This window comes from Phoxinus phoxinus (genome assembly GCF_949152265.1).
Source record: "Phoxinus phoxinus genome assembly, chromosome: 17".
NCBI lineage: Eukaryota > Metazoa > Chordata > Actinopteri > Cypriniformes > Leuciscidae > Phoxinus > Phoxinus phoxinus.
This window is the reverse complement of record NC_136892.1, coordinates 5447539-5460917: the sequence shown is the minus strand read 5'-3', so window position 1 is coordinate 5460917 and position 13379 is coordinate 5447539. Positions and strand designations below refer to the sequence as shown.

Here is a 13379-nt window from a genome sequence, read left to right as displayed (position 1 = left end):
TCATTCAAAAAAATTGGCAAAAATCAAACCTTTCATAAGAAGTAAAATAATTAAAGGTGGAGGGAAACTCCTAGGGCACCCCTAGAAATTCTTATGAGTAAAATATCTCTGAAGTATATTCCCATTCAGATTTTTTTTTTTTTTTTGCACACCAGGGTGAACAGGAACATGAAATTGTTCAGCCATGACTTCCTGTTTCATAAATATGAGGAAACACAAAGGCCAAATTCCCTTAATCATGTGTGTCTGTATTGTCCTAATGGACGGTGAGGAGGAGAGTTTGAGTGGCCAAAGGATCACAGATGGAGAATTGCAGAGATTAGTTGAGTCTTGGGGTCAGAAAGCATGAAAAAAAAAAAAAAATCCAACAACCCCTACATCCCCACATGTTGTTAGGGAAGGTTTCAAGAACAATCCTCCTCACTCCTCCACAAACAAACTCCAGCAAATTCAGTTATTAGACACGACTAAATCTTCACACGGGACTGGCTTCTATGGTCAGATGAAACTAAAAAAAAGCTTTTTGGCAGTAAACTCATCAGATGTGTTTAGTGCAAACAGGGATAAAAAGTACCCCATACCCACAGTTAAATATACCGCTGGATCTTTAAAGTTCTGGGCCTATTTTTTTGCTGGAGGTCCTGGACATCTTGTTCAGAAAAATCATATCATGGATTCTAGCAAATGCCAACAGACAAAAAAACCTGACAGATATATTATGCCAATTCTGTTGTGTTTGTCCCTTGTGTCGTTTTCATTGACTTTTAGTTTGTTTTCATTAGTCACATGTGATCCTTTGTTTGAATTTGCCGCCACTCATCCATGGACACAAATTTTAACCACAGCCGTTCATTATTTAGTTCCACACCTTCACTCTGTGTTTGTCGGTTGATGTTGATGTCTGCGTTTGTTTTACGCACACCCTGTTACACCTTCTTTATTTACCAGAGTTTACTTTGGCACATACCTGTGGACTGAACACGCGTACTTCGTCAGTGTTTTCGCGGGTTTGCGTTTTTGGGGTTTGCGCAGAGATAACCTTTTTTTTTTTTTAATTCAAGGCTTGTATCTTGGAATCTATTTCATGGTTTGCGTTCTCGAGCCGCTAGGCACTGTTTTGTGTGGATGAGCGGGCCGGAGCACGTTAAGGGTTTTCTGTTAGAACGGTGTCATGTAGCTAAGTTAATAACTAATGATCTTTGCAACGGAAGGGAGTCAATCAAAACGAACTTTAGCTGGACAATAACTTTATTCTAGAGCTGCTGTAAAGCCATAACAATCTCTATTACTTTAATTTTCTATTATCACTGTAAAGATGCTTTGAAACAATCTATATTGTTAACAGCGCTATATAAATGAAGGTGACTGACTTGACTTCCCAGCAAACACAGAACGTTGCCACAACGTACCCGACCTTCTAACAACGTTTTAACAACATGGCCAAAAGGTTGCTTTAACTACGTTGTGTGGTGAAGGTTGTTACAGCGTTGTCACAATGTTGACATTAAACCACTGTTCAGGGCCATTGCTTAAGGTTGTGCCTATGGTGTCTGGACAACCACTGGATGACATATGTACTCGTCACTCGTCACTGCCCTGAAGCGGGAAAATCAGCCTTTTAAATTCCAACCACCTGTTGGACTCATTGTGTTCTCATTCATCATCGAACAGATACGCGAGTATTGCGTTTAATTTAGCCTCAGCTATTAAACACAACCTACAACTTTAATTTTTAATGTGAATGTAGCCTCGCTCGCACTGTTTTGTTTTTCATTTGATTTGTCTGCTATTTAGTCTCAGTCGTTTCTTTGCTCCTCTGCATTTGTGGATGTTTCCCGGTTATCGGCCGGCTTTCGACTACTGTCTGCCATACAGAACCCGGTTTTGTTCATTAAATGTTCTGATCTGCCTTTGCTTTTATGTTTTATTTATTATAGGCCTACTTAAAATAAATTTGTCTATTCGTTTATTTCTTCTTCTTTTTTCCACAAATGTATGACTTTTGGAAGTGCAATTTGATATGCAGTTTGAATAAAGTTGAATTAACGAAACCTTCTGTCATTTTTACTCTTCAAAGTGTACACTTGCAGGTGTTGATTATAATTAGGCTAATTTACTGATAGCCCCATTAAATAATAATGACAAACAATAAACGATAAAAAATATATAATTATCTAACAAAATCCTAAATGGGGGATATCTGTAGGCATATCTGGCAGCATATAAAAAAAATTGTCAGAACGTCGTCTCTCAGTTGCTGAATGTCGCGCAACAACGTTGCTACAGCCCTGTCGCGTCTTACAATTCTACGTTGTTACAATGTTGCGAGCACGTAGACAGCGACGTTGCCATAGCAGAAATGCAACGTGCCAGATTGTTTATGATATATATGACTTTTCGATTTCAAATAAATGCTGTGACAACTGTTTTCAACATTTCTTGAGCAGCAAATCGAGATGATTTCATGATTTTACGCATGATTTCTAGATGTAACACCAATGATTGGAGTGATGGCTGCTGAAAATTCTGCTTTGCCATCACATGAATAAATTACATTTTAAAATAGATTGAAATAGAAAAGTTATTTTACATTTTAATAATATTTCAAAATATTTCAGCCGAAATGTCATCATCCATTACTCCGGTCCTGTCACAAGAACCTTCATTTTGTGTATATGTAAATATATATACATAAATCCAAATATTCTGCCATGCCATATCAGGTTTGATGTATATAATGGCAAACGTCATTGGTTCTCATGTTGTGCCTTGCCAAATTTGAATATGCACATTCTCAAGTGTATGCATGTGATTTGAGAGGTGGTGGAGGAGGAGATTATCAATGAATAAATTTCGGTCTCATCTTCTTAATGTGTGACTCTGGGCAACTTGTAATATAGCACGTTATCAGAGCTTGACCACCTCAGCTTTCATTATATTGAAAACAGTGGCCATGATATTCTTCAGAAATGTCACTTTTATGTTCCAAAAACAAAAACTAAACTAAATCATATGGAACTGAAATATATTATATTTCATATTTTTACATTGGTGAATTGAGTGAATAATTGAGTGAATAAAGTCTTATTTCAGAGAATAGACCTCTAATCTGCCCTTGTCATTTATCTTGCGTTCTGTTTATTTTTTTATTTAATAGACTACTAAGACAGCAGTAAAGAAGAAAGAATAAGAATATGTGAGTGGTTCTTCTTCTACAGTTGAAAGAAATGCCCACTGCCACAATGCTATAATGTTTTGAGGAGTTTCTAGAGAGTTTGGGGTGGTTGCTACCGGCCCAAAGTAAAACATCTCTGGTCTCTAGATAGCGCTCAGAAGTCTATGGAATTTTTCTATCCATTTTAAATTTTGGTAATACTGGTAGTATTTTCCATTAATAACATGAACAAACATTGTTACCGCATTCTATACTGTTATAATAAATATATTATATTTATTTTCTCTTTGAAATTAGTATAACTCAAATATGGTTGTTGCCATGGAAATAGCCAAAGAATCTGTTTAAACACACAAACAAACATAATGCAATGCCAGTTTTGACCTAGTCTCTCAATTATTTACTTTAGATTTTTAAAAGGTTCTTCACACCAAGAAAAACAAAATGGTTCTTTTAAGAACTGTTCACAGAAAGGTTCTTTAGGGAACCAAAAATGGTTCTTATTTGCCCTTTTGGAGCTTTTTTTCTTTCTAAAGGTAAGTTAACTTTCTTTGCCACCTTCGGAATTACTTATATATTTGCTTTACATGCTACAGAATAAATCGAATTGAGATGAGCTTAAAGGCAGGATGTAAAGTAAGCTGTGCAATTTTCTTTGTATTTATTAATCTTTGTTAACCATTAGTTAATAAATATACAACAACAGATCATTGTTAGTTCATGCTATAGCTCAAATCCATTAAACAACATTAAAAATCCATTTATATTAACAATGTATTAGTAAAACCTGAAATTCACATGAATTAATAAATGCATTCATTATAAATTAGTGTAAATTAACTAAAACGGAACCTTATTGTGAAGTCTTACCAAATACTTTGTCCTATCATAGATTCAAAAACATGCTTTAATTACATAAATTATGTGGTTATACTTTTTTTTAGGTGTCTTGTTTGAGTACTAAACAAAGTACTAGTATTTGAGTACTAAATAATCATTCTTAGTTGCATGTTGCGCGTACATGTAACGTGTAACAAAGACACTGTAAAATATTTTTTTTTACCAATAATGCTAACATCATAAACCGCCAGGTGTTCATGGACCCCATTTCAAAGGGCATAAGAAAAAATATAAAATAAGTAAACTACACCCGTTTCTGTTTGACATGGTTAAGTCAAGGAAACAATCCCAGCTGTCTAGCAATCTCATTCTGTGTGAAGATTGCTCATCAAAAATAATGGTGCCTCTGATATACTCAAGGAATCGACTGAATGCATCAATAGCTTTGTGTTTGTCTGTCCTCTTCCTGGACCTCTTTGTAAGTTCACTGAATTGAAACACTCAGCTGAACAGCATGTGGAGATATCAAGCAGAAAGGGAGATCTTTCCCCCAACTATATAGTCTTATCAGCTGAATTTCATATCATAATGTTTCAAAGGTAGCTTGTGTTGGCCTTAGCAGACACAGCCGAAAAGTTTCAGGAGATTTTCTATACTTGCAAACGCTTTAGATAAAGTTGAAGTTTGGACCTTGCTGTCCTTGCCAAGCCTAAACTAATCAAGGAACTCCACCTTTGGAAGGTATATTACAACTCTATCAACGCTCCGATAACACTGACAAGGATAGAAAAGGCTCATTTGTGCTGTGGCCTGAAACTGTCACTTGATTCTGGCTGACTTTTGTGCAAAGGCTAAATGAGCTTGGAAATCCTTCTAACTGAATGGCTATCAAATCTTCCGTTCGAAACCAATGGACAGCTTGACCCCCATGTACTCCGAGTCAAGCAAGTCCATTGAGAGGGTTTGTGTAAAGCCGTGGGATTTGAGTTAATAACCCAGGCACTGTATTTGCGGACGCTGCCTGTCATTAACCTAATGTTCTGCTGGGTGAAGCTGAACATCTGACTTGCTTTAGGATTGAACATGTGAGGCCATCAAACACATAAGCGATTTAAACATGTATAATTGAGTGCACTCAAACGTTTATTTGACCGTTATCTATTTTCATTGACAAAATGTACCAAAAGTAGCCTACTATCATGTTTTTTGGACTCGTACCAATATTACAGTGTCCATTTTACTTCTCAATGTGAAAAGATTTTCACATAGAAATATAGGGTGATTGCAGGATTTATGCAGTCATCAGGTTGACATTTATTAATAAATAATAATCTGTTATAATAATCTCTAAATAATCTGTTCCAGCAGATGGCCTCATTGAGCCATTTCATATGCAAAAAGCTTGCTTAAGCCCTGCTTTTCATAAATGAACCTGTTCTGCTGTACTTTTAAGCTTATTTCATCAGAATTAAAGGGCTTGTTCTGAAAGAGCATAACATCTATTGATGACTCGGCTGTAAAGCGACAATAAAATTGAACCATGGTGGATGTGTATTTATTTTGTGGCTAAGAAAATGAAATGTTAATGAATATTTCAATAATCGATTTGTGAAGGTTTTGGATGTTGGTACTTCAACATGGCAAGCCTTCTTTAATGTTTATTCTTTCAGACTAAATGCAACCTATTTTTATGTTACTAGCCCTTATTTTTAAATTGATAGTAAGTAATCCACAAGTGACCAGCATGTCTTTTTCTTTCTTCCAATTTCAGTTGCAGCTACGTATGTATTAAATAGTCCAACTAGTATTTATTCATTTGGTACTGCTGGATAAATGAACCTATATATGAAACAAATATCTATCACAACTATAGTATTATGATCTCATTAGTGTTTTTTACTAGTCATACATAGTCAGAATGTTGAATAGTTTAGTTAAAATTAACTAAAGAAAGTGAAACTACCACTTAATGTAGTTATGAGTAAAACTGGTTGAAGTACCTGTAACAATTGGAATAGTGAGTGAATATCTAATATCTGATAGCCATATGACAAAAAATAAATGCAATTTGTTACTAGCAACAGTGGAACAGTTTCTTATCATTTATTGGGATGGTGACAAATTGCAAAATAAATAAGAATGAATATTATATACTATACTTATATACTATACTAGTCACTATGGAATAAGTGCTGTGCAAAGTAATTTAAAAATATAGTCTCAATTGGATTGCCTAGCCTACTATTATAAAAAAAAAAAAAAAAGACATAGGCTATAGTTGGAAGAAATACATGTTAAAATGGCTTGACATAACTTGCCATAACTCAGACATGCTTCTCTGAGAGAGACCAGCACAGACTGCAAGCCTTCTGAAAAACTCGAGCAAACTATTGCACTGCCATAAACAAAGCCGATGATGCTCAAGACTGTTTGCATCAATCTCCAGAGACAGGCAGACATGCAATTGTAACGGTGCATATACTTTTAAAAACAATAGTTTTAAAAAAAAAATCTCTTTAGTGTCGTTTTTTAGTAATGAATTGTAAAGTTGACATTGTAGGAATATGCACGCTCCACTGCCACTGCTGATGCACATGTGATGCTGCGCGACCAGACGAGTGAGTATGAGCTGTAATTCCACATGATGTGCTTGGGACGACAGCAGCCTTTCCTTATAGGACGGATGCAAACGCTTTAAAACCACTTTTAAGGATACCTAAAAGGCAGGAATATGTTTGTCTTAACGCACAAGATGGAACGGGGACAAATCGGACGCCTGAAACGTGAGAAGTGCGCGCGAATTGAGATGCGCTGAACGCAACACAATACTGGATGTATACAGGAACGCACCGCAAAGAGGACTTTGTTGCCAGTTAAGTGAAGCCCGTTGGCAAAAAAGCTTGAAGAAAAAAAAAGGAGCGGAGAAATTTTATTCGACAGAAACGATGTGAAATGCGCATCTCTTGTTGTTTCTTAAACGAACTGTCACCCGTTCCCTCTCTGTAACAGAGTCTGCTTTGGGAACAACATGACACGGACGCGCTGTCATTAGCGGGGACAAATCAGACCAACGCAGCAGCAATCTGATCAATACTATCGATAAGCTCATATATAAGGCTAATCATCACGCCTGCCTATGTTTGCTTAACCTGTTTTGGAGAGTATGCTGTGGGACCATGAACAAACTGACAAGGTATGAAAGCAGAAATTAATTTGATGCTAATATTTATATAAGCATGATTAAGTAATTACTAGACTAAATGTATGTCTTTTTTCTTCTTTTGGTCATATTATGTTCATTGGGAAGGTCTGTGGGAGATCATGGATCCGTTTTTGAGCTCCTCAAGAGATTTTAACATTGAAATTATGATATTTGTTTTGCAAGATGACTGCTACAGTCAGCATAGCGACGGACAAAGCAGATCAACTAGTTGCTCCGATTCCTGTGTAAGCACTCTTGGTTTGGTCTGGAATTATGGGGTGACTGCTCATTCAACTCGGTGAAAAAGCCATGGATGTGAACTACTCCACGATTCTGGACAGCAGTGTGTCGCAGCGTGGTTCGTCGAAGCGAGTTCTGACCGGTTGTTTTCTCTCGCTCCTCATCCTGACCACCTTACTGGGCAACACATTGGTCTGCGCTGCCGTCACAAAGTTTCGCCACCTGCGCTCAAAAGTCACCAACTTCTTTGTTATATCGCTGGCTATTTCTGACTTGCTGGTGGCCATTTTGGTAATGCCATGGAAAGCGGCCACCGAGATTGTAGGTTTTTGGCCATTCGGCGCCTTCTGCGATGTCTGGGTGGCCTTTGACATCATGTGCTCCACCGCCTCCATCTTGAATCTGTGCGTCATCAGCGTGGACCGCTACTGGGCCATTTCTAGCCCGTTCCGCTACGAGCGCAAGATGACGCCCAAGGTGGCGTTCATCATGATAAGCGTGGCGTGGACGTTGTCCATCCTCATCTCCTTCATCCCTGTGCAGCTAAACTGGCACAAAGCCCAGACAACCAGTTACACGGATCTGAACGGCACCTACGGCGAGCTTCCCCCAGACAACTGCGACTCCAGCCTTAATCGGACATATGCCATCTCCTCTTCCCTGATCAGTTTTTACATACCTGTGGCCATTATGCTGGTCACTTACACCCGCATCTACCGCATCGCTCAGAAGCAGATACGCCGGATCTCTGCGCTAGAAAGAGCGGCCGAAAGCGCCAAGAACCGCCACAGTAGCATGGGTAACAATGGCAGTATGGAGTCCGAAAGTTCCTTCAAGATGTCCTTCAAGCGTGAAACCAAAGTTCTCAAGACCCTCTCGGTCATCATGGGCGTTTTCGTGTTCTGCTGGCTGCCCTTCTTCGTCTTGAACTGCATGGTTCCTTTCTGCAACCCGAACGAGAGCGAGAGCGACTTCTTGTGCATCAGCTCCACCACCTTCGATGTCTTCGTCTGGTTCGGTTGGGCCAATTCCTCACTCAACCCCATAATCTATGCCTTCAATGCTGACTTCCGCAAGGCGTTCTCCATCCTGCTGGGCTGTCATCGGCTCTGCCCGGGCAGCAACTCTATAGAGATTGTGAGTATCAACAACAACGGTGGCCCTCCGTCTACTTCTCAGTATCAGCCTAAGGGCCACATCCCCAAAGAGGGCAATAACAGCAACTATGTGATCCCTCACAGTATCCTCTGCCAGGAGGAGGAGACCCAGAAGAAGGAGGACGACTCTGGGATAAAGACCTTTGAGAAACTGTCACCTTCCATGTCGGATAACTTGGATAGCGATGCGGAAATCTCGCTAGAAAAGATCAACCCCATAACACAAAACGGGCAGCACAAATCCGTTCCCTGCTGAGTATTGGGTGAGATTTGACCCCAACAAAAAATCCTTGTTTCTATACGGTACTGAATCCAAAAAAAAAGCTTCACTGAGGACCTTAATAACAATTCTTGGACTAAATGAAACTTGCGGAAAACAAACGAATGTTCCAATTGAAGGCACTTTATGCTGGATAACTATCTGCAAAATATTCTCAGCATTTATTATTGACTTTAACAGGTCAGTTGTCGCAAGACATCAATGGAAAGTAATGTGAATAAACCGTGTATGCATATGTATACATGTTATGAATTTGAAATGTGTATACATGTGCATGCCCATGTGGTTGTGGTTAAACTACTGTTGTTAGTATAAGGACAAGAGTTAGGTCACTAGTAAAATATCTTGTAGGTGAGTTTACGTAAATGGCTCACAAGTAGTGAAACTTGGTTGCGTCTACTGTCGACAATAAAATGTACATAGTGTTGTTTATATTTTTCACCATTTATCAGAGTTGGCTGAGTCAACGTCTCCATACGCTGCTAGTTGTGAAATTGTATGTGCAAACCACCCCATAATGTGACTTGAGAGCAGTAGCCATTCTTACCTTGTCTTCTGTGTGTGCGTTGGTGTGATGTCAAAGAAGTCAGGGGGCAGTGGATTTTTCTGCTGTGTGATTTATCAGCTGTGGAAGTGGCCATGAAATTTGGATGTAATTTTGAATGCTTAGATGTCAAAGAACTCACCCAACCCCCTTCCTCACCGTTAGCCCTACACATGTCACAGTGCAGGACAGCACAGGGAAAATATGATCCCAGCAGTAATCTCACCGGCCGTTACCTACATTTCAATCGTCATTATGCTCACATATATATTTGTATCCATCACAGGGTGTATTTAAATGTTAGAAGAAGTCTCATGTGGATCCTAGTTCTGCTTTTCCTCTTTAAATCCATCCACTTTAAACGTACAAAAGTAGTTGCAGGCACCACGGCTGCCTTTAAACCGTTTCTTTTGCCAACTCGATGTGGATGAACTTTGCTCTAGGACAGTGTGGAATACCACTAATGCACAATGGAAAAATGTAATTACTGCATCTTATGCAACACATCTGCCCAGCCACCCAGAAAGATGTTGTGACCTTGCCGGAAACACCATAGGAAGCACTCTGTAGGTCTTTCTAGTGCTTCCAAGCATATCCAGGATGAAAACCATCTTGCATCATGCATATAGTTTATTGTGCAGAATCCAGCCCCTGACTCTTATGTCAGCTGTCAGATTGGAGGGTGTATGATTACCAACATACGTCACATCCATAGGTACATTGTCTCTCAATTTGCCTTGGAACACTTTAGCTCACTTGCCCAAACAGAATTTGTGGCGTATAAACTGCTGTCCCACTTTTAATAATTTGTTGAGCTGTTTTGTTTGGTTACGTAACTGCCCTTGATCTAAGTTAATTCCAGGGCCTACCATCCATCGAGCGCTTCCCATGAACTTCAGGATTTGAAAGAACTGACGCGCATGAGCTTGTTCTCTGAGTGCATTAGGGGGGGAAAAATGCAAGCAAGATACAAACCAGACCAACATATTTACTCTAAATCAATGACGGTAGCTTTCAGATCAGTTTGCCCATTTTTAGCTGATCATAGAAACCCATTTAGTTCACACTGACTCTCATGTAACTGAGAGGAAATCTCTAATATTTTGCCTTCAATAATACTCTGTGCCAAAATGCTGAGGACATCATGATCAGCAGACTTTGCCAGTGTCCTTCTCTCTTACTCTAATATTCTCCTTCTGTCTGAAAGCCTGACAGAATCAACTTCAACCGTTCGGTAACATAGTAAGTGAATATGTACGTGCAACTTGGACAAATTTGAGAGAAAGACTAGATAAACAGAGACTTCAGTACACATATTTGTCTAAAATTGGACATTTGCTCCAGGGAATTTTCCAAAAGACTCTGTTTACTCACCCGCCTGTCAAAGACCCGTTCTTCATAATGCTGCTATGGAAATATTCAGCTATATGTTTTATTTAGTTCCAGGAAGTTTGTCTTAATGACCTTCACGTGTCAAACTCAAATGCTAATGTTGGAATATTTAGGATGGTTGGTTTCGGCAGCATTCAGTTAAGCAACATTGGACTTATTTTCTCCAACGAAGCGATTAGCATTTAAAATGAACCTTAGTGACATTCTGAGAAGTCCCAGGTGCTTCTTTTATTGCAAACGCTAAGGTATTCCCAGGATTGCTGGGGAACCACGGGTAGTCTTTTAATTAGAAGTGAATAACACAACAGTGGGCCAAGTTGCTCATTTTCTTTCTTACCAAAGATTGCAGGTTTATCTTTTGATTTTGCAGGTGTTGCTCTGTATACTTACACACACCAGTGATTTTAGGTTGAGAGCTGTCATTTTCTGTTTCTTTTGGAGAAGGCTGAAAATGACAACTGCAATGACAATGGCAAGAACTTACAATACTGTGTGACGGTGGCAGCACAACCCCCTTGAAACATTACTTTATCAGCTGCATTGTACCACAGTTTATGGACATTCATTCCAAGGTGATACAAAAAGGACTATTTGACACCTTAACCTCAGATGGTCAACGAGTATACGCATTGTAACATAAACGGGAGAAAAAACTGTGTTGTAAGATGTTAAAATAGAGATGTGAACACAAGTGCTTTTTTTATCTTTAAGTCCTTAATTGTGAGTAGAGGGAACAAATGTACATGATGTTTTCATGTGGGTTTGTCATGCAGTTAAAGCACTGTACCGGTTTCCGTGATCCCATCAAGTAGGATGTGATCCTGGATTAACTTGTTTTGTTTGTTCTGGAACAACATTGTCCTGACATTGACATGATCTACCGCTGAAACCGGATTGGTTGGTAATGTTTTTGAAGCCCCAACCTCAGCCTTGAAGGAATATTCCGGGTTCAGCACAAGTTCAATCAACAGAAACCATATTTCCCAAGAAATAAGTTTAAAGGTCCTTGCCTTGAGTCCGAAATGTTCGTATACGTTTTTTTTTCGTATTCGTCATCCTAAAAATTTGTCACGCACTGAAACCTTGCACATTGAGTCTGATGCGTATTAATCGCAAAAAAAATCGCAAAATAATACAAAATAGAGTCTTAAGGCAGTGAGGATGATTTTATTATAAAAATCTCCAAAAGAGAAAAAGAAAGAGGAAATATTGGGTCCATCCAATCCTGAGATTACGTAGATCAAGGAGCAGCGGGATTATCCTGAGCGATTCAAAGTTTACTTTAGGATGTCAGTGGCTCAGACTGATGCTTTGCTAGCGATACTGGAGCCACATATTAAAAAGAAGACCACCAATTTCTGTGAACCAGTTGATCCTGAACAGATCTGGATTTGGGGTCCGCTTGTACGATGGCTCTGAATTGTCAAAACACCTCTCATAATGCTGGCTACGGATTCGAAAAATTCAGAAAAGTTAACTCAAACCGAATTTTTTTTATGACGAACAAAAGTTTCGGAGGCAGTGTGTAAACATGATTGACACAACGTGAGGTTGTATTTATTTTTTAACGTGGGAAAATTTCTGAGTATTTTAGACTGTGTGCAAGGACCTTAACTCTTGTTTTTCTTTAAAAAAAAAAAAAAATTATGTTACAGTAAGGCACATTAAATTGAAGTGTATTTGGACAATTTTTGAAGGATTGAGAGCAGAAATGTGAAGCCGATAGTTTTATAAAAGCATTCTTCTGTTAAAACTAATGCACTATTTAAGATCGTAAATTCCTTTAAATCATTTTTTTTGTGGCAATGACACCGTAAGACAGGATATAATTTTATTTACACAGAAAAGGGTTTTCACACTAAAATCATGCTAACATGCATATTGTGGCTATATTTTTTAAACAGAGTATTTCATTATTTACGGATTGGCCCCAATTCATTTCCATTGTGACGCTAGAGTTGTGCTTTTCCTAAAGAAAATAAGGGTCGGAAAGTAATTTTTGTTGTAATCAACATCACGACTGAGCTTGCACTGAACCCAGTATATTCCCTTAAGCCTATGCCTAACCTCAAACCCAACCTCAACATTTGATAGGCTGACATGAATGTTGTTCCAGGACCATCAAGGATGTCGATCGGGGGAACATGTCCTACTTGGCAAAATCGCTGACCGTCTCTGTACAGGTTCATATGTGTGCTGCAGTTCTTCAAGGTATACCCAACAAATTTATTACAGTACCTAGTTTACAGTTTGTATAAAACGGTCCCTTTCTATTTGCTAAATAAAAGTGTATGTTGTTTTTGTAATCTTGTTTGCTGTGTATTTTCACTATACGAGGTGTCACGGAATATTTTATGAGGTATGTCACTGCCAATTCTTTATTTAAAGGTCAGCTCTTTGCAGAAAATCAATCCTTATTGATTACACCATCAATGACGCACTTTTGTCAGCTAGAAGTGTGTCCTCAATCGGGTAATTTACATAACATTTTTTATTGAGAAGGAAACTTCAGCTCCTTTGATTGATCACACTTTTTTTTTTAACCTTTA

The 13379-nt window shown here is 38.6% G+C and overlaps 1 protein-coding gene across 2 annotated transcripts; it reads left to right on the top strand.

The window, feature by feature from the left end:
* The first annotated feature begins 6538 nt into the window (after window positions 1–6538).
* Window positions 6539–13134, top strand: drd1b (dopamine receptor D1b). 2 transcript variants are annotated; one of them, XM_079586927.1, is made up of 2 exons: window positions 6539–7208; window positions 7323–13134. In XM_079586927.1, the coding sequence occupies exon 2, from the start codon at window positions 7527–7529 to the stop codon at window positions 8868–8870; it is 1344 nt and encodes a 447-aa protein (XP_079443053.1). In that variant the 5' UTR covers window positions 6539–7208; window positions 7323–7526; the 3' UTR covers window positions 8871–13134. The 2 variants fall into 2 exon arrangements, with proteins under 2 accessions (XP_079443053.1, XP_079443054.1); XM_079586928.1 differs by having other exon boundaries at window positions 7158–7208; window positions 7401–13128.
* Window positions 13135–13379: the final 245 nt, after the last annotated feature.